The sequence below is a fragment of the Xenopus tropicalis genome, chromosome 5 (genome assembly GCF_000004195.4).
Source record: "Xenopus tropicalis strain Nigerian chromosome 5, UCB_Xtro_10.0, whole genome shotgun sequence".
Classification (NCBI taxonomy): domain Eukaryota; kingdom Metazoa; phylum Chordata; class Amphibia; order Anura; family Pipidae; genus Xenopus; species Xenopus tropicalis.
In genome coordinates this window covers 75,792,840-75,820,133 of record NC_030681.2, presented here as the reverse complement: position 1 = coordinate 75,820,133, position 27,294 = coordinate 75,792,840, and the positions used below count along the sequence as shown (strand labels likewise).

Sequence of the window (27,294 nt, the reverse complement as noted above, 5' to 3'; positions counted from 1 at the left end):
TATTCTTAAATTAACATCCATTTAAGAAATTATCTATCATAAAGTGGTATTAGCACTTCTTAAATTATGTGATTATTTTTTAAACCAGCCTTGTATTATAATTTACCCCTTTATTTTATACCCCCTTCAGACCTGGCATAACCGATTGGAGTCACTGGTGAAAATTCCAGCATACAGAGTGGTGTACAAAGCACAGAATGGTGTACAAAGCTTTGTGCAGCTTTTTTCAAAGTAACACTTTATACATACAGCTTTATAACTATACATGATATTAGATGTGTACCATGTCATTAAGGTCCATTTCAACTCTGCTGTCACCCTGATAAAGGGATCGTCAGGTCCAAGGTGGCTACAACCTTTCTCTGTGCCCATTCACCAATGGTACGATTACTCATACAAAATTCAATAGAAACATATTGAATCCATGGCAAATATAAAAAATTCTGTTAAATAAATACAAAAAAAATCAAATCTACAAAACTAATTGACCTAATTCATATGTTTAACATTTTAACATTTAAGCAATTTTCCATAAGTGCTACACCAGAGCACTAAACACAAGACAACCACCATTGTTGACAGAATTTTCTGTGTTTGTAGTGCCTTTAACATCAAACTGTGATGCAATCCCAGTCGTTCACTCAGAATAGAGAATCTGGTGAATACATATCCCCCCTCAGCTTGTGTAAGGGAACATCTGCCAATATGAGGCTACTCCTGTCTAATGAACAAAATATTTGTCTGTGATCTAAAGATGGCCATACACAGTGCAATCCGCTTGAGTGGCAAGGTCGCCAAATGAGCAGTTCGTCTTCCAATATGCCTACCACTGTTTATCATTATTGAAGTCTATGGGGAAAAACTTAAGTTGAATTAGAAGAAAAGTTTTTTCTCCTCAAATTGAACCTGAACCATAAGTTTTCATGTGATAAACCATAAAATAATGCTTTCTCATGAAACTGAATCTGGCCCATTATTTTGATATGGGCAAAGTTAATACAAACAAATAGTTCTGACCAGTGTTGCATAATCAGTGAAACCTGATATTGTTTTTTTAATGTTGCCTTTGCTGTGAACATAAAAGAAATAATCAAACCAATGCAAACACTAGATAGTTGGTATTATAATTTCCATCAAATATCAAATTATCAAATATCCATGTTAAATAGGATGGTTGGAAAGACAATTCTAATGTTTCTTCTACAGATCTAGATACTTCTCAGAAGAAATAAAAATGGATCCCTTCCTATATTTGGTCACACATATCTCTATATATATAATCCATATATGCAATAAATAAAATAACATTAACAGTAGGAAAGATATCCCAGGAAAAGTGCATAATTGTCCCGTTATAGACATTACAGAAAGCAGTGTGCAACACATGGTGTTGCATAGACAACAGCAACTATGGCCAATTAAATGTCCTTCCAGTGATCTGGTAAAACTTTTGATTGAAAGGATGAAAGAATTTGTGCAATTTGGTAATGACCGAGGGATCGACTTCTGGATGTATACGTCCCTTGCTGCCTGCCAGGCACTTGTTAAAGACAATGTTAAATCGCAAGCAGTAGAACCCTCTTGTAGAATTAAAGTACAGGTTGTATTGACTTATCCTAGGTGGAAGGTTGAGAAACTTTTCCACCAATTGAAGCTCTGGCAATGGTTCAGTGATAAGTCGATCCCCATCTACAATGTGGAACTGTTCAATGGGAAAATATTTCAACCATCTTTCTAAATGTTTGGTGTAGATACTGGTCCTCACGGCCTTGTACTTGGTGTTTACCTCACAGGTGTTAGAATCCATGGCCATTTTCTCAAATTTATAGTAGGTTTTATTTTTCCTTTCCTTTCCCTCCAGCACCTGTGTGTAGTCAGAAATAGCTCTGGTTGTTGGTTCTCTAACAATGATGAGCAGCTTTATGGAAGAGTTCATTTTGTAAATCCTTTCAGGGACTTCATCTGTAATGAAGTATGCTGGGCTCTTCTCTATTGTGGTTTGGTGTGGATGGGAAAAGGGCATTTTTTTCCTGTACCACTCAATGCCTTTTGCGTAGTTTTCATCATTATCAAAAAAATGAATTTCTTGGGATGCCTTGACCACAGCAGGATGTAAATTCAACATTTCCAGTAGTGCTCTGGTTCCTCCTTTTCTCACCCCAATAATAATGGCCTTTGGTAGCTGCTGAACCAAATTGTGAAGTCGGATTTGCTCTTTAGTTGCATTGCCTTTCCGAAATTCATGGAGGAGTCCTCTCTTAAACTGCATAGCTCTGAGAGTGATTGCATCCTGGCTATGAGATCCAAATCTCCCTTCAACTGGACATATTGGTGGCAGCCTGCAAGGATAAAAATAAACTGTAACAATATAAACATTGCCTTGTGCTGTAATTAGCTATGCTTAACCCAGCCCTTCCCTACTTTGCATCATAAATTTACATCTAAATACATTTCTCCCCTTAGTGCTATTATTATATCTCCACTTGCACCATGTCAGCTCTTCCTATTTTTATCAATTGGACAACAGAATGGTATATCCCCTACAACACTTCTGATGAAGGTTCTCTAGCAAAGGTTGGCACAACCCAGGATTTAAAAAACACACACATATATACTGTATATATAGTTTATACAAGACAAGTGCATCAAAATTGACCAATGTTTTGGCTTTGCTAGAATACCTTCATCAGACCCAGAGAAGAAATGAAAGCTTGAGAACAGTTTAGATTTAATTCCAAAAAGAAAAGAAACCAACCTTTGTGCTAACATTTTATTTCTCTCTCTCTATCTCTCTGTATATAGAACTGATATATGACCAGTTCATTCCACAACTAAACAATGCCCTGGTGTCCACCCTGTATATTCACCTACAGTGTTCAGAAAAAACTGTCAAAAGGTGAAACCAGTTACATGAATAGACTAGGATAGAAAGTCGACATAAAAACATACATCATAGTTAAATGAAACATATGCAGTCATAGGAAGCTATTAAAAATGGCATTCAAATATATGGTCTGTAGATCTAATCACTAAATGTATGCCAATTGGATCAAAGGAGCCAGGAGCAGTGCCTAAAGGTAACCCACAATCCGATTAATCACACAACAAGCATAGTATGACACAGACAAAAGAATCATAGCAGCATATAATGTTAGATAGAGGAGCAGGGGGGATGCAACCTGCCAGGCATCCATAGAAGTAAAGTGATATGAACATGAAAAATTAAGTACAAGTAAGGGATTTATTATCCATAATGCTTGGGGTTTTTTGCATCAGGGTTTTCCCATAATTAGGATTACTATAGTCTACTTTAAAAAAAAAACAATTTAACTATAGTATAAACAAGTAGGAACAAGTACAATGTTCTCTTTAAAAATTACAGAAAAATAGGAAAAAACTATAAATTATTTGCTTAATATGGATCGAGTATTCCCGTAATTCTAATCCCTGGACTCTGTGAATATCTGGTTTCTGGATACCATACACAGGTTCAGAATGAAAGTCTAATATTAGCTGATCAGAATAATCACTTGGCAGAATAAAGGCAAACTTGTACTACAGCTAAAGCTGGAGGAGCACCTATAGATGTTTCTATGCTTGAAGGACCCTTTGAAGTGCTTCATGTTTTACTTTAATTAGTTGTAAATATATAATGAAGTAAATACATGGATATATATATATATATATATATATGAAAGAGAAAAAAAATAGACTTACAAAACATACAGAAATAAAAGACTTACAAGACATACAGAAACCACATCAGGGAATCTATTTAAACATGAATTTGCTCATTGTGGCATATAACTGCCCTCAGGGTGCAGTGCTGGACTGAAAGGCAGGGATCCTCCATGTTTAAATAAATTACCTGACCTGGCTGTTATGCTTAATCCCATGAGGGTGGCTCACTCTCTCTCTGTATATATTTTCAACCCAGACTCATGCAAACTGCTCTATGTTTTTTCTTAGGAGCAGTCCCTATTTCAGAAATTTAGCTATACATATCACAGTGTGGGTTTAACATAGACTTGTTTTCATATAGTTTACATTATTACATTATTTTATAATTATTTTATTATTAAAAGTGCAGCAGAAGTGTTTAAATGAAATCAAAACCACTTCCTGCTTTGTTTGGCCAACAACAAAATGTCAATGGGCATCACTTTATTTGTCCTGCAAAGCAATGTTTTCATTTAAAGCATTCAAGGCTCTCAGTATCTCAGGCTGCCAAAGAAACTCCTAGGTAATTAAGGTGGCTAGAACTCTCAGAGCCCGAAGCAATCTATCAAGTGCAATAGGAATTCAGAACTTGATTAGCTACTCAACAGATTTATGCATAATGTGAAGTACAGCTAGAGCACAGTAATTGCCCACTTGTACATTGCTCAGCTCCATAAACAGACCCACAGCTTCCCTGGCTGTGAGCTTGGGGTCAGCCTGTTCTGGAACAAACAATGCTGCTTAACCTGCTCTCTCTTCTGTGTTTTGGCAGTGTAAATGTATTGTTATGTGCTAAAGAAGGGAGAATATAATTCCAGTGAATGCATCAGACAATTAAATGAACAGTCTGGACTCGTAGAAAAATCAGACCGATATTGCAATAAAGAGAAAGCAGAATGTGCATGGATATATTACTGGATAATAAAACAGTAATATGAGGAGTCACATAAAATGTGGGAGGAATATGTGCCCCAAATAGTAGTACTTCTATATTCTATAATATAACTGCACCTGTATATGTCTCTGTATATTTAACTACAGTATCTATCTATTGATTGATCTATCTCTTTATCTATATCTACAGTATTTGTCTATCTATCTATGTATCTATCTGTCTATCTATCTATATTTACAGTATTTATCTAACCATCTGTCTGTCTGTCTATCTATCTATCTGCCTCTCTGCTAACTCTCTGTATAAACATGCAATAAGAATCTGCAGTTGAAATGCACTTACCTATCCAAGCTCCCAACTCTGGCAACTAGATACAGGAGGCTTCCAACAGCAAGACTGCCTAGAACAAAGAGCTTCTGTCTCAGCAACGCCTGCTGTTTGAATAGCATGGCCCTCCATCAATCTTCAGGACTTCTTCAGTCTGAGGAGAACACCACACATTAAACAGTCAGTCAGCGCAAGCAGCAGCAGTATGCAAGCTAATGTTTATTAACAGGCAGCCAGTCAATTCGTACAAGTGATTAGGAAACTCTCAGAAGACAGAATTGTTTGTGCAGTCATTGGCGTTCTGCAAACGTTCCGCTCTGAACATAATAAAGCTAAAAGGGTCAACTGAATATTGTTTTATGTAAAATAAGGTTAAGTTTCCATCTACATATAATAATAGCAACTGACAACTGGCATATATTATATCTCATATTCCTTTAGTCTTCCAGCATTGGTGTGATGATAGATAAATTCAGTTCAGAACAGTTAACCAGCGGGGAACTTCGCAGCCTTTTATTAATTTAGGATTTTCAGGGGCATAGAAAATAGACTTCCTTCTACACAAGTGAAGGAGAGCTATGTAGTTCCCTCTAATTCTGGTGAGCTCTATTCTTTCCTATTATTTAATAAATATGCCCCTAAAAAGCATATACAGCACATTAGATTTCCATTATCTGGAAACCCATTATCCAAAATGCTCCAAATTACAGGAAGGCCATCTCCTATAGACTCCATTTTAATTAATAATTCACATGTTTAAAAATGATTTCCCTTTTCTCTGTAATAATAATAAAACAATGTCTTGTATTCGATGGTAACTAAGCTTCATGAATCCATATTGGGGGCAAAACAATCCTAGTGGGATTATATAATGTTTAAATTATTTTTAGCAGACTTATTCTAGGATTGTCTTCTCAGCAAAATATGCAGTGAGCTGTATTACAAATATATCATAACTATACTATTGCTAACATTCTAGGCAACATTTTAGCAGACTTATGGGATGGAGATCTAAATTACTGAACTCTGTCTTACCTAGAAAACCCCAGGTCACAACCATTCTGGCTAACAGGTCCCATACTTCTACAAGAAACTACTTGCTAGTAAACTGTAGTAAAATCTTTTTTTTTTATTTTTATATATCACAACTATACTATTGCTAGCTTTCTAGGCAAATCAATAATTTGTATACTTGTTTATATATTTCTCAATTTATTTGTAAGTTATGCAACCAAAAATGTATCTTCCGGCTGCAGCAAACACACTCTTGCTTTAATACACCGACAGAGTTGCCTTGTTTTGATTGGCTGGTTCCAACACGAGTCAGCAAATTTGCAATAGAGAAAATAAGTTTGGTTGAGAAGCATGCATAAACCATTTATATGCCTCAAGCTATAAGGAAAAATAACACTTATTTGTGGAAAAAAAGAAATATTAACAGGTGTTTTATTGTACCAATGGCTCCCATTTAATAAAGCACTAGGTTGCATACACCTGCTATTTAATTATTAGTTAAAGTGTACCCTACTACAGTGTTCCATTGTTATGGGTTATTAATTATGTTGGAAATTGTAACCCGCAGCTGCAATTTAAAAATGTATGTTACCATCCTTTCCCCCCATATGTAATAAAAGGCACTAAGTTTGCCCAGGAGCAGTAACCCATAGCAACCAATAAGACTATTGCTTTTAAACAGGTGACCAGCAAATGCTTCCTGCTGATTGTTGCTATGGGTTACTGCTCCTGGGCAAACATAGTGCCTTTTATTACATTAACTTCTTTGTGCATCCATGAAATCCTGCTATAGTGCTTGTTAGTGAACAAGCTTTTTCATGCGTACAAACTGCCAGCTATGAACTAGTTAACGCAGAGGTAAGGGATGTGCAACTAGTAAGTAGTAAGCAGTCTTCTCAGATAGCAACAGGCAAATTGGCAACTGGCCAACTGATGGAAAACTTGCAGGTTACACAAAGCTGGGACTGATGTTTGAACTGATGTTAATGAATCTCACATCAGAGCTGGTCCCACTGTCGGAGGTGATGCTGACCCTGTGGCTCTATACATACAAACCTGCCTCACCAAATAGAATATCAGTGTATAACATTTCCTAGAAAAAAGTTGCAGTAAAAAATATTTATTTTCATTGCTAAAACATAACTGGGCTAATGGAGCAAAAGAAGCATAAATCCTCTATTGCAGTTAGGATAATTCACCAGCAGGGGTCACTGGGCAACTACTTTACAGTCTGCATTTTTTTTCTATGGTTTCAGGTAATTAATTTATTATCATATATACCAGAGTATATCCACAAAAGCGATTGCATAAAGCTATGTGTCGCGATAGAAACAATCTCATTATATGATGTCAGCTTCTTCCTCCCATAGAGTTTTTCATTAAATAAATAAGCCTGAAACTAGAAACACTCTATAGGGGGTTATGTAATAAAAAGCACTAAGTTTGCCCTGGAGCAGTAACCCATAGCAACCAATTAGCAGGTAGAATTTTCTGGTCACCTGTTTAAAAGGTTGTTTTGGGTTACTGTTCCTGGCAAACGTAGTATCTTTTATTACATATGTCTGCCCAAATGATGGCATGTTTCATTAAAAATTAGCTCCAAGCACAGTATTAGACATTGGGCCAAATGCAATTAGATGAGAAAGATGTATCTCCTAATTCAATTCCAGATTATCCTATAGAACCAGATGCAATTCAATGTGAAAAAGTTATTTTACTGTTGAAGTCTACTGGAAAAAAAAGTGAACCTGATTTAAGAAGTTTTTCCTCAAATTGAATCTTGTCCATAAATTTTCATGGGATAAGCCAGAAAATAATGTTTGTGTCATTTCATGGCATTGTGCAAACTTTCATAAAACTTTGATAAATTGTAACATTTTCATAAATCACCAGTCACAAAGTTTTGGGTGGATAATCTTCCCTGGACTGCCCCATATTTTTGGCTATTGCAATTCATATGTAATCTCTGCAAAAACCCTCAGTGATGCACAAGTGAAGCCTTTTGACTTCTAATGAAATGGGTGTCCATGTAAGAGCTTCATAACTGAATCAGAAGGACAAAGAGAATATGCAGATGCTGTTCATTTAATGAAACCGTTTTGGTCTTTGCTGCGACAAAATCAATGAGAAATTTAGGGTTTCCTTTTGAAAGTTTGTGTAAGCTAAAATGCCATACATGAAGTGGCTGAGCCTAAGTATTACTGCATTTAGTGCCAATGCATCCATTGCACCTATTCATTTGAATAGGGCACATTTGTTCATTGCTACCAACGCATTTTGTGGGTGCTATTGGCTTTGACAATCACACATGAAACTCAGCTTCAAAGAGGTGCCAAAAGCACCCCACTAGCTAGTTTTGTGTCCAAATCACATTCAGCCCCCCTTTTAGCCTGTTGATTACCGTATGTCATTCTGTTCCTGGATTAATGCCTAGCAAAGAAGCTGTATCCCGTAGCACTATAATGCATTAAAACCAGAAAACAATATACACAACCTTATTAATCAATGCTAATAGATTTATGAGAGAGAACTGACTACCTGCTTATGCAGGGCTGCATATAGAAATTTACAGCATGCAAGTCGCTTGCTTACATAAAATCATTTCACATAGAGGGTGTAGACACTAACTATATGAATAGCTTTGAGGAACATTTCTAGAATAATGATCTTGGGTCTCTCTTTTTCATCTATATAGAATTATAGAATGCATAGTGTATTGTGTTAGCCATAGGATTTGGGGCACATAGGAGAGGTTTCTGGTGCATCATTGCATCAGTGCCAGGAGGCCTGGGCGGTGGAGTCAAGTGGAAGTGACACTGCAGTCACAGGGCACCACTATTATTTACGTGCCCCAATCCGGCACTCCTGAAATATATTTAGCAAAGTTGACAAACAGAGCAATCTATATGCCCCTAAAATCCGATACACCTGAATAATGGAGAGGAGTTTCAACTGTAATTGGCTCTATTTTCACTGTGTTAAATATGCTCCAAGGGGCACTGCAAAACCACCTAAAATTGAACATTTAGGATTTGATACATAAAGCCAACTGCATGACAAGGATGATATGAATACCCTCTGTTTCTGTTCCAACAAGGCTTTTGCTGTACAGGAATGAGATCTATTATCCGGAATGCTCATGAACTGGGGTTTTCTGGATAAGTGATCTTTTTATAATGTGCATCACCATTAGTAATGAATTAATTTTTTCAACAGACATGGATTTGCTGCGAAATTCCACATTTTGGCATTGGTGATTTTTTTAAGAGAAACTGCAATAAAAATTCAGTGCAAAAAAAAATTTTTTTTTTTTGAAAAGTGAGGAAAACGGCACTTAAACAAAGTTGTGGTCGTAGAGTAGAGTAGACTATAGTGTTAGGTAGAGTTTTTAGCCATTTTTAATTTTTCAGCAGTTTTGCAAATTGCAAATTTTCCGGCAAAGTGAAACAGGAAAGATTCGCTCAACATTAATCTCCATACCTTAAGTCTGCTAAAAATCATTTAAACCTTAAATAAACCAAATAGGATTGTTTTGCCTCAAATAAGGATTAATTATATTGGGATATAATTGGGATCAAGTACAATGAACTGTTTTATCATTACAGAGAAAAAGTATTTTATTATTATTATTATTTTTTATAAATGAGAACTATTTGCATTAAATAAACTCTTTTCTTACCTTTAACACCCCCCTTATTTTATGATCCTATGGTCAGTTTTATCATATAAAAATAAAAAAAAGATTTTTTTGTTACCATACAAAATACAATGTTACCATTGTATACACATTCTAAGGGTTAAGGGAACTTTCTCTATAAAAACCTCTGTCAAGTGGCCTCTGGCTGAACTGACATTTTCATATTACATGTACTTGTTTGATGTCTGCCGGGAATGGCTGCATTTATACTGAACTCTGTTTGTATTAGTCATGCAGAAACCCCACCACCAGGAGCTCCAAGGGCAGTGCACTGGCTGGTGTGACTAGTCATATTTGTATGCACAGCTTCAGGTTGTGGGCTTTTGACCAAGGTCCCTTGGAGGATCCTGTCTGTATAATCGAGGAGCTGTCTGAGCTCAGGTAAATAAATATAACTGCACAGAGAACTGAATAAAAAAAAAAAAAAGACCTACTGTAAAACCACTAAGCAGGTATTAACAATATTTCTAACAGATTTTAAACAGCAGCTTTTCAGGCACTTTGTATTATATGATATATATGCGTATAATATTACACAAATATTACACAAAGAACTGACACAAATCTGCCTCTGTTTCTTTTACCAGATCTAATAAATGCTGATTGTGAATGAGAGAATTTGCTGCAGAGAAGTTTGTTTAATATAGCATAGCCCCCATATATATATATACAGTAAGCATAGCCATGTGGGTTTTTTTAGTTGCCATCTAAGAACCGAATGCTTTACACAAGGTATACTTTACTCTATATTAATCTATTAAGCTGTTCTTCCTTCAGTGTGGGCGCTGATGTTATGGAGATAATGCAGGTGAGCTGCCCCCCAATGCAGGTGAATAAAACAGATGTGATGGTGTCTCAGTGAGTTTGGTTTAGATTTGACCTTCTTAAAGCCCCACTCTCACCAATATTGATTGTCTGCTAGTAGATTGATGTTGCCACCTCTCTGGTTTTCACTTTGACAGCCCAGATAATGGGCGAAAACTGCCTGTCTGGATCTCCAAATTAGGAATTGCATAAGAGAAGGTAGCACACACCCACAGAAATCTAGAAGAGGTGAAGGTAACTGGCTCTTATACAAATTATTGTAATCTTTTGGGAAACATTCTTCTATCCCAGTATTTCAGGTTTGCTGAATTGCCATCCAGATGCATTAGATGCAAGTACAACATCACACATAAGGGAAAGAAGATCATGCATAGTAAATCCAGAGTTTTGCATAAACACAGGCAGAAAGGGGAAACATACAAGTGGTTAAGATAAAAGGTATAATTAGAAGTAATGTGTGAGATTCTGCAAAGGCCAATTAGCCTGACTCGAAAGATATGCTTGTTAAATAGCAAAGTGCAAAGTGTGAAAACTGGCTGTTGACAAGGATACAGTATTTATTACTTTAATATACATTACATCAAGCTGAACAGACATGTAATGAACTAGAAAACATTTAATATCACATACAAGAGCAGGGACAAATGAATGATGTAATCAAGGAGCAAGCTGGGAAAAAAAGATTTATTAAAGCAAATTAACCAGCATAGAATCATTTTTGCATCAGTACAATAACTTGTACCAGTCATTCTACTGTGAATAATGAAACAAAATGTCTGATTGGGTTCCATGGTCCACAGCACTAAAACTAAATATATATTTATGATTCTCCTACTCTTATTTGACTAAAAACAGAGCTGTCAGGGATGTGGGATCTGCAGGCAAAAATTTTTGGAAGTGGCCTAATGGGAGTCCTGAGCAATGTCACTGGGAATATGCAGAGGCGTTATTTGGAGTCACTGAAAGCACTCTGTGCATGCGTGTAGCCCTTTAAGGTAACTAAATGTTGACTGTGAATACGCACAAGGAAAACTGAAAAAAACAAGGAGAATACCTTAGCATGACAGTAGTCTGGAGGAAGGAGACCAAAAGAAGGGAACTCCCTGGAAAATCTGGGGAGTTGACAGGTATGAAAATAAAATTATTCTGCAGCTGGGGCCTATGGCCCTGGTAACAATGCAGCAACAATGAACTTGCCCTTTCATAGAAAATATAAGCCAAGGGATTAAAGGTTTCACATACAGCAATTAAAGGACCTCAGTTAATGTAACATCTTTTAATTAAAAGCAGGAACAATTGGTATGTTTCAGTTACCAAATGCAGCTTGCTTACACTTGCATTCAAGGAAAATCTCCAGTTTGCCTTAGAATTAACGCAGAAGAGATATAGCACAGCTACTGGTCAAGGGGGACTGTTTGACAGAAAGATGATAAATGTTGCACTTCATCATTAGAGTTTTTAAAGATCAATTGCAAAAGGATTATGTCAGCCTGAAAATGTCTACAGCTCCTGCCCAAAATCTTGGCAGATGGCAATAAACAGAGTTTTCCTTACAATACCCCTTGCATGCAGAACAGAAGCAGAGTACTTGAAATTCACTACTGTGAAGAAAATAGGTCTCTCTCTAGTTCAGTATTTATAATTCACTTCTTGCTGCTCAGCATTAAATATAAGGGATTAAAAAATTAACTTTGGCTAATTTTATCTTTATTATTAGAAAGGATATCTTTTCTAAAATGTTGCTAATACTATACTAATGCCATAATGCTATTAATTCTAATACTAAAGTTTGCAATGTCACCTACTTGGTGTTGCATTTGTTTATATTCTTTTCTATAAATTCAATAACTTTTCTAATTCAGTAGCTATTCTTTGCTATATATAATGGTTTATAATAGTCTACTCTAGTTTATCAGTAAGTTATGGTGTTCATATGTATGCAGCAAAAGTGTAATGGGACACCTGGGGTAATGTAATTCAGTACAACAACCACATGGGAGGAACCTATAAAATACCTTAATACAGTAATACACAATACTGCACTAGTGCAACTTCATCAGCCCATTTGTCACCATTTCAGTGCTTACTGCAAATTAAACAAGTGGTTTTGTATAGTTGTTGATATTATAAATATATAAGCAAGAATATTCAAAAATATTTATTCAATCATAGGTGTAGTTCAATGTTTTGGTCACTACAGTGTGACCTTTCTCAAGGACCAGTGTTTCCACAAACAAACACAGGTCCTTGAGAAAGGTCACACTGTAGTGACCAAAACATTGGACTGCACTTACAATTAAATAAATATTTTTGATTTATTTACTCAAGACCTCAGAATGCAGAACTTTTTTGTGCTTATTTTTTATTTTTCTTGCAGCTGTGTTGTGTATATATATATATATATATATCGTGCCAAGGGTGGCACATTGCTTCAATCCTTGTCCCGGGTGCACGGTAAAAGAGTTTAAATATTGAAAAAAAGACCAGCAACACCGGATCTATTGCAAACAATCAATTATATATTGAAAAATACATGAACAGCCAACGTTACGTTTCGGTCCCCATCGGGACCTTTCTCAAGGCCCTTTCTCAATATATATATATATATATATATATATATATATATATAGATGCTTGGAGAAAGGTACCGCTCACACAGGTCTTAGTAATATGGTAATATAGAGTACAAAGTAACTCAAGTGTGCCTGCGTGAAAAGATTAGGATAGGTGGTTTTATAGTGCTAATCATATCTTGTTAGGCGATTAGCATTATAAAACCACCTATCCTAATCTTTTCACGCAGGCACACTTGAGTTACTTTGTACTCTGTATTACCAAAAAATGTTTTACTTGCAACGTGTCATTCTGTATTCCCTCATTTTGGTAATATACATCCGTATCTGTTGTTTTGTTTTTCGTTTTCGTTTCTTTTTTATGTAAATATATTCTATTTTATTTTATGACTGGATTTGGGTTGTTTACATGTATTGTTTGATGTCATCACGTTTGAATTTTGGGGGTTGTCCCACACGTTCACTTTATTGTCCGTTGGTTTTCCCGCCAAACACTGTATATAAGGTTTTTGCTCACTTGTACTTGTAACTTTGACAAAGGCTGGTGTTGCAGCCGAAACGTCAGTTCCCTTGCCTCTACAATAAAATTTCAAAATTGATCCTAAGACCTGTGTGAGCGGTACCTTTCTCCAAGCATCTGCAAACATTTTGTTGGGACTGCACCCAGGCACACTTATCAACTTTACACGTGAGTGCTGGCTTCTGCTGCATATTATATATATATATATATATTGGGATTACATGACCTTTTTGCTTGCCAATATTACACTGTAATTAGACTTCAAAAGAAGGTATATACTGTAACGATATTAATGTGTTTAGAACTAGTAAAAAGAAGTTCAATGCCTTTGTCTATGATCATATGAAACCAAGAACAGAGGGTTATAGTGGCGTGTTGCTTTAAGAGTCCATTATGATGGCTGCCATTAACCCAATGCAACTGTTTTCATGGAGTGGGCCAGTTATTCACAATACTGCATGATCAAAAAGGGTCAGTGGAGCTCTTAAGAAGTCAAGGGTCCTGAAAATCTCTTAAAGGGGCATATCTATCTGCGGGCCTCCTGTTGGACAGCCCTGCTTAAATTCATAATAATATGACAGAGAATGCTGAACATTGCATTCTAGCAACATTTGGGAGGAGCAACACTGTTATTAAAAACTCTATTTTTCTGATTTAACTTTATTTCTTTTTTTAGGACTGAGTAAATCACCCCCCACCAACCAGCGCTCTATGCCTACAGGGTTTTATGTAATGCAGTGTCCTGTCTGTTACTTTGTCCCAAACTAAGTCTCTAGCTTTTGCACGCCCAAAGCATTGTTGATTGACAAAGATGCCCTGCATTAGCAACTGGCAAATATATCATTTTGCTAAAGGACATGTAGCTGCATCAATAAAGGGGGCAAATGTGGGACACACAGGTTAGCAGGAGAGTGCACTTTCAGGTTGCATACACCTACACCTCAAGTTGAATACACTAGCTTTAAGAAATATATACTACCCTAAGCAGAATGTAAATTTAATGCTGATTTTGAAGAATTCTGCCTCTTTTCCATATACATTCTTGTTCTGCAATGGAAATGCAAAGCAGTATTCTTTGTACTCAGACCAAAATTTTGTTTGAAGATAGTCAGATCTGATATTTCTTGGAAATGTAAATGATGTCATTAATATGTTAAAGTCTCAGTCCCTGGGGGCTTGTCATTACAGGATGGTATCATAATTTGTACTTCTTTAGAAATGGAGGGACAGATTTTCATTCAGATCACTTTTTTTGTTTCAGAGGCACCAAACTATCTGTATGGCCCAAGCATGGTCACTGAGAGTGATTAGAGAGGGTAGAGAGGGTGGAGTAGGGTGGAGGTGAAATAGAAGCAAGGCTACAGGTAGACAGTCTTAAACCCAAATGAGGACATTTACTGGGGTTTGTAGTATTAGAGAGAACAGGCCAACTGTCTAATTATGTAAAGATTCTTATGTTGAGTGTGCTGTACAAAAAAAAACAAGTTCAACCTGGACTTTTGTCCTTGTTGTCTGTATACTGTCTTTACTCTCCACCCTCTACATGTAGCAGGGTGTGTGTGCTAATATCATATTACAAACTGGCTCTTTCTTGGGCATTAGCATTAAGGACTATGTCTGTCTGATTGAGGACTAACTGTACCTGAAATACTGTGTGTTCAAACAAGAATTAGCTCTGCTATCAAGACTAGAGATGTAGCGAACATCGGGTGTTCGCGTTCGCGAAAATTCGCTGACTTTTGCCGATGTTCGCCACTTTGGGTTCGCCGCGTTTTTTTGCCTTGGTTTTTCCGTCGCGTTTTATCGCCTATGCATATACATAGGAATAGCTTGCGTTTTTTTTTGGCGTTTTTTTTTTGGCGTTTTTTTTACAAAGTATTTTTCAGAGAAATTTTTGCTTGATCCCCCTCCTGCATGCCACTGCCCAGGTCGTGGCACCCTTTAAACAACTTTAAAATCAGTTTTCTGGCCAGAAATGGCTTTTCTAGGTTTTAAAGTTCGCCTTCCCATTGAAGTCTATGGGGTTCACAAAGTTCGCGAATATTCACAAGTTTTGGCGAAAGTCCGCGAACGGGTTCGCGAACATTTTCGGCGATGTTCGCTACATCTCTAATCAAGACAAAAATAAAAATTGTGTTTGCTAGTGTAAACAAAGAGTGGTAACAGTGGGTGCTAAGAACGATAGTCACATTCAGAAGATGCAAAGCGGTATCCCATTGTATGGTTCCATGATAGTGTTTTTTCAGATTTTGAAACTGTCATATTTGATATATATCCCTTTCTTTTGTGTTTCTGATGCTTGACCCAGACACTTGACATTATGATGATGTAGTTTAGAAACACTGGTGGTGATGATGTTCTGTCAGTCATCAGGTTTCCAACAGAAAGTTGTTTGACTATGAGTCTGTCCTGAGACTTGTTAAGCTCATGTCAGTGTCAGATATGATGGGTCGAACTTCAAACAGGGCACTATACTGACTTGTGATTGAGAGGTGATACGTACTGTAGATCTCCTTATATGCTCTAACAGGAACAGTAATTAGAAATGTAATGGCATGTGCACGGAACTCTGTAACAAATCTAGTAAATGTAAAGAGATCTGTATGATTCTGTATGATCTGTATTAATTATCATAGTTAGAGAGAAGGTTTGAGCACAGTAATTTATGGGGCTTGCACCATTCACAGAAACCCAAAACCATTCACAGAAAGTCTAATGTTTCCTTTTTTAATGATGGAGCCTGATTACAGAAAATGTTACCCATAGGCATTTAAAACATTGTCATCTTGAAAGTGTACTTGCACCCAATCCCCTAAATCAGTTAAGGCTTCTATTGGGTTGCCACCAATTCTCGAAAAAATACCAGCCTATCCTATACCTGTTATCTATGTGTCCTATAAATAACATTGGTGCCTAGCACTATTTTTACCGATGTTATCGCTGACTAGGTCATAACATTTCCCACACCATAACAGTTGGGAACATACAGTGATGGCTGAAAACTTCAGTTTGTTTTTAAAATAATTCTGCCTCAAGGGCAACATACTTGCGTTTAATCCCAGGTTTTGTGGCAAGAATTTTATCAGTTTGCTTTGTGTACAAGTGTTTCTCCCACAAATATCAATTTCTTTCCATGAGGCTTTGGACAGGGTCCTCAAAGTGTTGATAAAATGATGTTCTGGCTTTTATGTTTTAAAGGGCAACAAATTATAACACAGTAATAACTAGTGCAAAATAGATAGCAATAACAAAACCACTATATGATATGATATGAACAGGGTGTTATTTTAGTTCTCCATTAAACTACTGTACACTAGCCATTTCTAAATGGAAGATTCTCTGATTGTTGAACATCCCTTATCTATTACAAACACTTTAGGAGAGCAATTATACATCTGGACAAGGTAAATAAATAGAAGTAAATTACATTTGGCAAGTCTTATAGAATATTGCTAATTTACATAATCAGTTTTATGATTCAACACAGGGCATTCTTTTAGCCAATTTAAAAAGTCTCTCTTTAGTAAATGTGTGCACTTTGTTCAGGAAAATGCAATTAAGAATCAGCGCAAGTATATTTAAATATTAATGATGCCTCCTAATGCATGTTGTCCTCTGAGGCAGATGGAACGGCTAGTGTTCGATATTGTAAGTTTAATGTATAATCTGAGGCATCTTACACCAAAGGGATTTTAACACACTACCGTCACTGTTTTATTAAATAAAATGCATGGATTACAGCATTGTAATTTTTTTAAAATATTTATCCAGCATTCTGTTGGAGCTGCTATTACAGTTAAACTAATTGGGGTTTTTAATAATTTTAGGGTAATTTTGCCTCCAATAAGGATTAATCATATCTAAGTAAGGATAGAGTACAAGTATGGGACCCATTATCCAGAAACCTGTTATCCAGAAAGTTGCCTGCAACAGAGCAACAAAGAACTGGGAGCTGGGTGTACATAAAACTGTTAGGATTACTGTCTGTTAATTAAGCCTTTTTGCAGGGAAATTTCAGGCAAAATATTAGGGTCAGATGTCCCTAAAGACCCTGTGCATGCATTACAGTTTCATGGGAGCACCCAAGTGTCTTTTCTTTATACACAACACCAAACACTATTTGCTAAGTTCTTGATTTCTGCACAATGGAAATCCTCTCAACAACAAAAACCCTCAATTGGTTTCACAAGGTAGACAAAATACAGAAATGTGAAGACGTTTCTGCCATTATCCAAGAACAGTTTGCAAAATATAGCTTAGCATGGTTGAGATGGCTTCTTTTTAAAGATACCAATACATAACAATCCATCATGAACTGAACCACCAGTCCCCCACATGGTCCCCCTAGCCAGCCATTCCTACCTACCTACCCGCGCATTCTTCCCTCATCTTTTCTCCTGCCTACATCCTCTGTTGCTCCCTCTAGCTACCCTCTTTCTACCACTTTGTGATAAGTTATTGATACTACATCATAAATACCTATTTTCTTTAAGGTTTGTACTCTTTATTAAAGTCCAATTTATGACTGATACCTATTTTAACACTTCACCCTTTCAACAAACATTATATTAAGAAAAAAACACTGTCAGGATTGTCACTGGAGGACACACAAGGACTGTGACATAGCTGAGCTGGGGTACATTTTATCATGCAATATTCATCCCTGACACTGCTGGTCTAGAGCAACCAGCATGCCAACAACATTTACTTATGTCATGAGAGAGCAACCGTGTTTAAAATTCTTCCTTATATTTAAAGACAATGTTTATGTAAAGGATCTTTCTGTCGTTGGGGGTGGGATTTTGGAGGTAGTTTACCTCTTGGACAGGTTGCTTGGAACAGTGCAATATATGTACAAAGTATCCTTTTGTTTTTCCCAGGTACTTCCATTTACAAGCAACACACAATAGAGAGAACTTAACGGACATCAGAGCTGCATTGCCACCGCTAAGCCAAGGATATAGGGCCCCTGTATATTGACGAGCACAAATTTGTATAATTGACATGGCCTTTTTTCATTATTCGAGTAACTCTTGTGCACATGGTAGTCTACATTTTGTTCTTTAATAACATTTTCTACTTTTGGTTGAATTTTGTTTGAAAGCCCTTAGTACCAACCAACTCTCTTTCTTCACAATAACTTGTTTATAGAGCGATAAAGTGTGGCCTTCAATAAAGATATACTTTCTTTTTTTTTAGGAGTTTGGGAGGTGATTGTAAACTTTTAGCCCATTAAAGAGAAATTAAAAAAATATAAATCTGATAAAACTGTTCATAGTTTAAAGAAAAAAGTAAGAGTATTTTAAGCTAACAAAAACATGAATAGCTATTAATGAATAACAGGACATAATGTGTCTTCAAAGAAAAAAATAAGAAAAAAGAGATGATATCATCCACTGGCAACGACTGAGTCTATGGTCAGTAGGATTTCCCAAAGGGTTATCTTGTCTTAAAAAAAGATAGAAAGAAAGAAAAAAAAAATCAATATTGACTTTTGACACATTTCATTTACATCAGTGCAGGGCTTTCAGCCTGAGCACAAATCAATAGGTAGCTTTTAAGGCTACTCAACTGGTTTGTTCTATGTAAAATAAGAAAGCTCAGTTTTACAAAGCTCAGATTTAGGTGCCCACTATTGGCTTGTTTTTTTACTGGGAATGCACTTTGGTTCTATTCCTTTCTGAGTGATCAGAATAGTCCAAACAGTACCATCAGTCAGCAGATAATTCCTTCATTGCTCTCTGCACTGTAACAGGTGTAGTCAGTCAAAGCAGTTGAATTGTACTAGAACTTCATCAAGAGACACTGTTTAACATGAGTCATGGCAGTATAATATCTATGTAATAACACTGCAGCTGAAAGCCTGGCCTGAGTATGAGACATTAAACAGTGAGTGGAAGAAAAGAATTTATCACATGATCTAATACAAAAAGAAAACATGGGTTTTGATAAATATTCATATTAAGGTAGGAAAGGTTATTGCACTTAAACAGGCACTTAATTTGTTTTATAGGCAATCATGTTTATAGTAAGCAGTTAGTAGGGATGAGCAACATGTTTCACCAGGCATGTTTTTGCGAACCTGCAAAATTTTTCAATGCAATAAAAATGCAGAACAAAAAAACAACCATTCGCGTCAATGCATTTTGTATGGAAAAAAAAGCCACAAAAAAACCCACCCATTGGCTTCAATGTATTTTATTATGCCTTTTCGCAAATTTTTCACAAAGTAAAACAGGACAGATTTACTTATCACTAGCAATAAGCAGTTACAGAGAGGTCTGGTTGTAGGTAGGAAGTAAAATATAAACCATTATTTACAAAGACTGTGAGCCTTTCTAACTACCAAAGAGACATAGCTTATGGCACACAGAGTGCTTTGAGTGTACTATAAACACAACTGTAACACTTAAAGGCTTATTCACGTAAACGGATACTGTTATGATTTTTATGGTGTACTTTTTATTTCTAAATTACACTGTTTACATAGCAAATAATTCACTCTACCATTTAACATTTTATTCTTGAACCAACAAATGTATTGTTTTAGTTGTAATATTGGTGTGTAGGCAGGAATTGTGCCTGAGCTTTCAGAAGGAGCCAGCGCTACACATTAGAACTGCTTTCAGGTAACCTATTGTTTCTCCTACTCCCATGTAACGGGAGAAGTCGCAAGTGGGACTTGAGTTTATTACTATTGAGTGTTATTCTGATATCTACTGGGAGCTGCTAGCTTGCTACCTTTCCATTGTTCTGCTGATCAGCTGCTGGGGGGAAAGGAAGGGGGGTCATATCACCAACTTGCAGCTCAGCAGTAAAGTGTGAATGACGTTTATCAGAGCACAGTTTACATGTCTGTGGCACCCTGGGAAATGAAGAATGTCGCTAGCCCCATCTGAAATTTTAGAAAAACGTATTTCAATGCAGGATTCTGCTGGACAAGCTCTATTAACTGATGTGTTTTGAAAAAAAAACATGTTTTCCCATGACAATATTTCTTTAAGGAAACATAGGGTCCATAGTATCATTTTGGACAAATTACCATGTTTTTCCCCACCATCTAGTTAGTTTAACTTGCATGACTAAGAATTGCTGTCCAATGCATCAAGTAAAAATAAAGTTTTATGCTTGACTTGCCTGTGTAATACAGTGCCAACTGCAAGGTGACATTTTATTTCAGGCTGGAAGAGGAAGACCAGCTAGAAGCCATTCCTGGGAGCAGTTTTAACCAGATGGTAGTTTGCAGATGCACTGTGGGTAACAAATTATCTTTTTTTACTACTGAAACACCCCAGGACTGTCCTAAAAGTGTCAAAAGACCCACACTTTGCTACTATTAAGACACTTACAATTGTTTTGTACATTGTGAACAGTGTGTGAAAGAGGCATGATTATTTGTGAATAATTGCTTTGTTATAACTGAACAGTCTTAACTCTCATTTCATGTACAAATAGACTCACAGAGTAGGGAAAGGCTTTACCTGTGTTTATATGCTGTTTTGCTTTTCAGCAGATACCAAGTACAGCAAACAAGGTGGTTTAAGAGTCCCTGGTTGCACAATTTAGGAGGGAGGCCTCTGGAGGGGACAAGGTATTGAGCAGGCTTTTGTTCAGCTTTAATCAGCTTATTAGTCAGTAGCTGTACAATATCATCTTTCTCACATACTAATAGCATCAAAAGGGCTGTGATCTCAGGTGGTGCTTAGTCAAAGATTGTTGTGTTGTATATTGCATACATTCCACCTGATAACTAACTATTAATAACTTTTTTTGGCTGGTCATTTATATAATAAATCCTGAAGGCTCAGACCAAAATGCTTACAATCAATATTGATCAAATCAGCTGGCAAGTTGGATCTGTTCCCAAACATTCCATCAAAATATAAATGTCTGGGAATCCTACAGTCAAACTTTGACAAATCAGCCCTATATTGTTGTAACCAAAAGAAACAACATAAATAATTTGTCCTCTGGAATATGTGCACACTGATGTCAACTTCCCAAAAATATAATCCAATATAATTACAGTGCTGTACCATAACATGTATATGCATTTATTACTTTAAATTAAAATGCTACAATAAATAAAGGGGCAGGTGGCTCTAGTGTTCCTGTGTCCTTTGGATCCGCATATCAAGGGGCAGATTTATCAAAATGTGAGTTTTGAGCCAAAAACATAAAAACTCACCCATGTTCTATTCATTCCTATGGGATTTTTAGGAGCAAATTTATCAAATGGTGAACTCTCACTTTCACCCATTGATAAATACACTTCTAAAAATCCCATAGAAATGTTTTAAGCTCTAAACTCACATTTTTATAAATCTGCCCCCTAGAGTAGAAAAAGAGAGAAATCAGCCACCAGCTGTTACCTGCTGCAAACACCAAGAGAGGCTAATTGGACTGTTGTCTATGTGCTAAGGGACACTTTATTACCAAAAATATAAGCATACCTGGATAACAGAATCAGAACAGAATCCATGTGGATTCCTAAATTTCCAATTTTATTAGCATTAATAACACCTTCCTAACTGCCAGTAACGTAACCCTAAAGCCTATACTAATTGTTTTAAGCAGTCTTATCAAATATGACAGATATGAAAAAAGATGTCAATTTCAGTTTCTTTCTTATGGGGAGTTTAGTAGCAGCGCTGCAATATAACACCATACTGATCCAGTAAATGCTTGAAAAAGAAAAAGCGTTGTGCTAATTTTTATGCAAAGCTTGTCTATTGGGGACTAACTGAATCTGCACAAGTTATATTCTGCACTGCCACAAATCAGTATTGATGTGATCATTGTTGTGTAAAATTAAATGTAATCATCATTTATTTATACAGAGCCAGCAAGTTAGGCAGCACTTTTCATTATTTTTTATCAAACAGGGGTCTTTCAAAAATTTAACAAACAATGGTTACAGAGTAAAAATAGGATTAGGGCTCTGCTCACAAGAGCTTACAATCTAAAAATAGCTAAAGAAGAGCTAATGTACTGCAATATTGTTTCAACTGTACATGTAGTCAGAACCAGCAGTGCAGAGAATAGCAAGGTACAGAGAGATACATTTCATATTAGTTATTTTTAAGTATTACTTTAAAATCACTGAACATTTGTAATTAATGTTTACTGTTTATTTTGAAAAAATCAATTACATCAATTCAGAAGTGTAATAAATTATAGATCGCTCCCCCCTTTTTTTGTACAGGTATGGGATCTGTGATCTGGAAACCCATTATCCATAAAGCTCCAAATTGCAGGCCATCTCCCACAGACTCCATTTTAATCAAATGATTCAGATTTTTAACATTGATTCCCTTTTTCTTTGTAATAATAAAACAGTACCTTGTACTTGATCCCAACTAACATATTAATACATATTGGAGGCAAAACAATCCTACTGGGTTTAAATAATGTTTGAATTATTTTTGTTAGTTTACTTAAGGTACAGAGATCTAAATTACAGAAAGCCCAGGAATCTGGAAAACCCCAGATCCCGAGCATTCTGAATAACAGCTGTATACCTGTATAAGAAATGATTCCAATCCAAAAGACATTACTTGTAACAGTATTACTTATTTCCTATTAAACATCTTCAGTCATAGTTTTATAATGTTACATTGCATATTATTATTTCATATCTTTAATAAGTGTAACTTATAATTGATCTGATATTTTAATATAATGGTACTGCTGCAGAACAAAAATAAAGTTGATTATTTACATCAGAAAAAGTGCTATTTCAGGGGGAAAATACATTAAAATGCATTAAATGCTGCTGAGTCAATAAGATAATATAGTAGGGTTTATATAATTCACCCATCTAAAAAACAAGGCAAAGCTAGATTTCCATACTGTGAACCAAACAGCTTAAAGCAGCAAATTCATTAAATCTAATGACTAAATAATAGGATGCTAACAGCGCTAACAATTTTTTTTTTTTTTTGCATCTTTAAAAAATTGTTGGCCAGGCATCAAATAACTGAAGACAAAGACAAAACTGTATCTTATGCATGTGTTTAAAAATAAAGACCAAAGAATAACTGAACACAGCAAATGAAACAAAAATTAATTCATAACGTTTGTAACAAATAAAAATGTATGGCCAGATTTCTCACTTTAATTTCTCCAGTTCAGCTCACTCTGCTTGTCAGTTAGAGCTCCTCGAGTCAATATGCTTCATAATCATAATCATGAAGCAGCTCATTTATATCTCATGCATATTTATGTGCATGTTGTACAAGGATTTATTAAAATTGTCACATTTACAAATATAATAATTAAAGTTTTATCTTACAAAGCAGCAAATTTATTTTCATTGTATTGTCATAATAAGGTTTACATTTTTTTTTCTGTTTTCCAGATGCATTAGGCTGTGATAAAATGGTTAAACTTTTTCCTAAAACTTAAAATGATGATAGACTGGCCCCTTTCTCCAGTATATACTACAATACTGAAAGTGTTTTATATGTTAATCATAATGACTTCACCTCAACATGTCAAAGTGAATATTTCTACTTCATTGTGCTGAGAGCAGGAAACATGTTCTTAGCTCGGACTTTGTATTAAATTATTCATTTTCTTATATAAGATCTCATCTATTTAACATGATTCTTACCATCTGGGTGCATTTACACACTTGGCATGACTTTTAGGGCTAAAAAGTTTCAAAGACGCAAATTAAGCATTCTATAGGAACATTACATACTTACTGGCCAAGTGCACACATTAAAAGATACAGAAGTTCAATGACAAGGCTTGGAAGCATTGATCAGTTAGGCAGCTGTCTAACCCCTATCTCATTTTATCATTCAGATAAACTTAACTCAGGTCAAGTACATTTGTTGAAAATGATTCAACATTCCACATGTCTGCTAGGGTTTATTAAATGAACTCCTGTGTTACTATGACTGAATTATGTTTTACACCACTGTTTAGTCAAGATTTTCTTGAGTGAAGGAAACATGCCTCCTAACATTAACAGAGTATGGTGTAACTTTCCAGAGTAAATAAAAAATGACACCTTGATAAATTACACCACATTTTGCTCAATAATGTTTCCTCAGCCCCAGTGACTATAACAGATTACACTAGGGGGCTGATTTACTAACCCACGAATCCGACCCGAATTGGAAAAGTTCCGACTTGAAAACGAACATTTTGCGACTTTTTCGTATGTTTTGCGATTTTTTCGGATTCTTTACGAATTTTTCGTTACCAATACGATTTTTGCGTAAAAAAAAGTTGCGCATTTTTCGTAGCGTTAAAACTTACGCGAAAAATGCGCAACTTTTCGCGTAAGTTTTAACGCTACGAAAAATGCGCAACTTTTTACGCAACTTTCGTAATGGATACGAAAAACTCGCGTTTTTACGCAAAAATCGTATTGGTAACGAAAAATTCGTAAAGAATCCGAAAAAATCGCAAAACATACGAAAAAATCGCGAAATACCGATCATTACGAAAAAAACGCAATCGGACTCCATTCGACCCGTTCGTGGGTAAGTAAATCAGCCCCTAGCTGTAAGGTGGTATAAAACAACTGTTGCTGTTTTCTATAGGTTACCAACAGTGACTGCTCTTACTAAGAGACCAAGGTGTAGTTACATGGTAGCGTCTTATATACAAGAACAAGGGTGGAGTATTTATTGATTAAAATGCTCATGCCCATCATGAATGTAGCATGTACTTATCACAAACTATAGATAGTAACCAGTGGAAACTATCATCAAAGCTAAAGGCTATTTGCAACTGATGATGGGCATGAGCATTTTAATATCAATCTGTTGTGATTTGTATTATATGTTTTATAAGGGATTTGTATTATGTGCTTATTCTACAGCTGGTGACCAACTGCAACTACTAATTATCACTAGTGACCATTTGCAATGTTAAACATTGTTTTTGTGTAACTGCATGTACAATCTGCTACTTATATTGCATTCTAGCCCTGATGGCAAGTTGGCTGACACCGTACATAAAGTCATGACTGGCCCATATGTATTATGTTTCTTTTGGTGTTTAGTAGTGGCCACTGCCTAGTTTTTTTCCTTTGAAATATATGGTGTGCTAATACACGGGGTCTGTTTGCATCATGTGTCACAATAAAGTCCCAGCAGGGCAGTATATTTTGAAAAATATGGTCTGCGTTTTACTTTTTCTCCCCAAACATTAAAAACAATATGCAAAAATTCTCAAGAAATAGAGTAATGTGAGCTAAATGATGTTACTTTAGAATAGACAAAACAAAAAAAGCTACTTTTGCATAAAAGCAGGAGAACTTTAATAAATACATATAATTCTAAAGGGACTGGAAAGAAAACCCAGGATTTAATACTTCCAACCTATCATCTAATGTTGAGGGAGACTATAGGTTGAGTGAGCATCCTTGTTAGCATAAATGGTAAATATATATCTGAACCTCATTAAAAATAATTATTCCTTGCTCTATTTAAAATAAAAATGCTAAGTACGATTACACAATGTACTTAAAAAAACATTAATTTAATTAAGTGGGATTTGGCTAACACACCTTTTTGAATGATATGTTTTGACTATAAGGTTCAACAGCATGTCTCTGTGATGCAAAGGTGATACTTATCAATTATCAAGTTGGATAATGAAGAAGCAAGCAGGTGATAAATGTACAAAAATATCATAACTCATCATCAACTTGATGAACAGATCATATAAGCATATTAAATCATTGCTCGGAATCAGTTTAATAATACTTTTTAAAAGTGGCAAATTAAAAACAAGGTTGTAAACCAATTTACAAACAATATATGGGTGAGTGTTCAAAACTTTCTAGAATTTGCACAGTCCCATAAATATGGATAGATATACAGTATCATGAGTGGAAATTTGGGTGGGCGGAACTTGTTACAAGGGACAAAATCCGAAATCCTGTTTGCTTGAAACTAAGGTCAAGATTTTACAAGAAAAATATACTTTACAGAATACCTGTGTTCATCATCAGTTATATAAGGCTTATATAAGGCGACATATTTTTTTATGCGCAACATTTTCGCCATTTCGCAAATCTTTTGGTTAAGAGGGACAGATTCTCTCATCACTACTGATGATCAATTCCTCAAAAGAAATTTGGTACAAATTTTGGGATCAGCCCCATGTCTTCAGATTCAGCTTTAAAGAATCTGTATACTTCCTTTACAATATTGGTGCAATGAATAGGGCTTTTGTTTAACATCATTTTTGCCAGTTGTGGCTTTAGTTTCAGTTTTATATTTTGTCCTGTTTAGTTTAAGAAATGACAAAAACCATAGATATTTCCTAATTTAAACCATAGACAGATATGGTATGAACTTGTTGGACTCAGATTAGTTTTAGTATATTTCTAATAAAATACCATATGCCTATATATAGGTACTTTTTTCTAGCTGTATATATATATATATATATATATATATATATAATCCTGTATGCTGTGTGATGGGGTTCAGTTGATGGACTTTGGTCTTTTTTTTAAATCCGAATCATATATACATAAGTAAATATGCAGACAAGAGAAATATCCCTTAAAGGTGCACTTTGCAATATGCATTGTTTTTTTCTTTACAGTTCTTAGAACAGCTGTCTCTTTAAGCCACATTCACATGTACTAGTTAACCTTCTCTCACTATCAGGAAAGCCGGCAGCCATATAGTCTACTGACCATAACGGGGGCCACTGGGAAATGAGTGGGCATCCCTGTATAATGAAGCAG

At 35.8% G+C, this 27,294-nt stretch overlaps 1 protein-coding gene across 1 annotated transcript in view; it reads right to left on the bottom strand.

Annotated features, from left to right (window-relative positions):
- Positions 1-1,029: 1,029 nt before the first annotated feature.
- hs3st5 (heparan sulfate-glucosamine 3-sulfotransferase 5) overlaps positions 1,030-27,294 on the bottom strand; it is a 134,831-nt gene continuing 108,566 nt past the window's right edge. The window contains 2 exon segments of the mRNA NM_001127152.1: positions 1,030-2,339; positions 4,958-5,096. Coding sequence (NP_001120624.1) covers positions 1,409-2,339; positions 4,958-5,064 — 1,038 coding nt within the window. The 5' untranslated portion in view covers positions 5,065-5,096 and the 3' untranslated portion in view covers positions 1,030-1,408.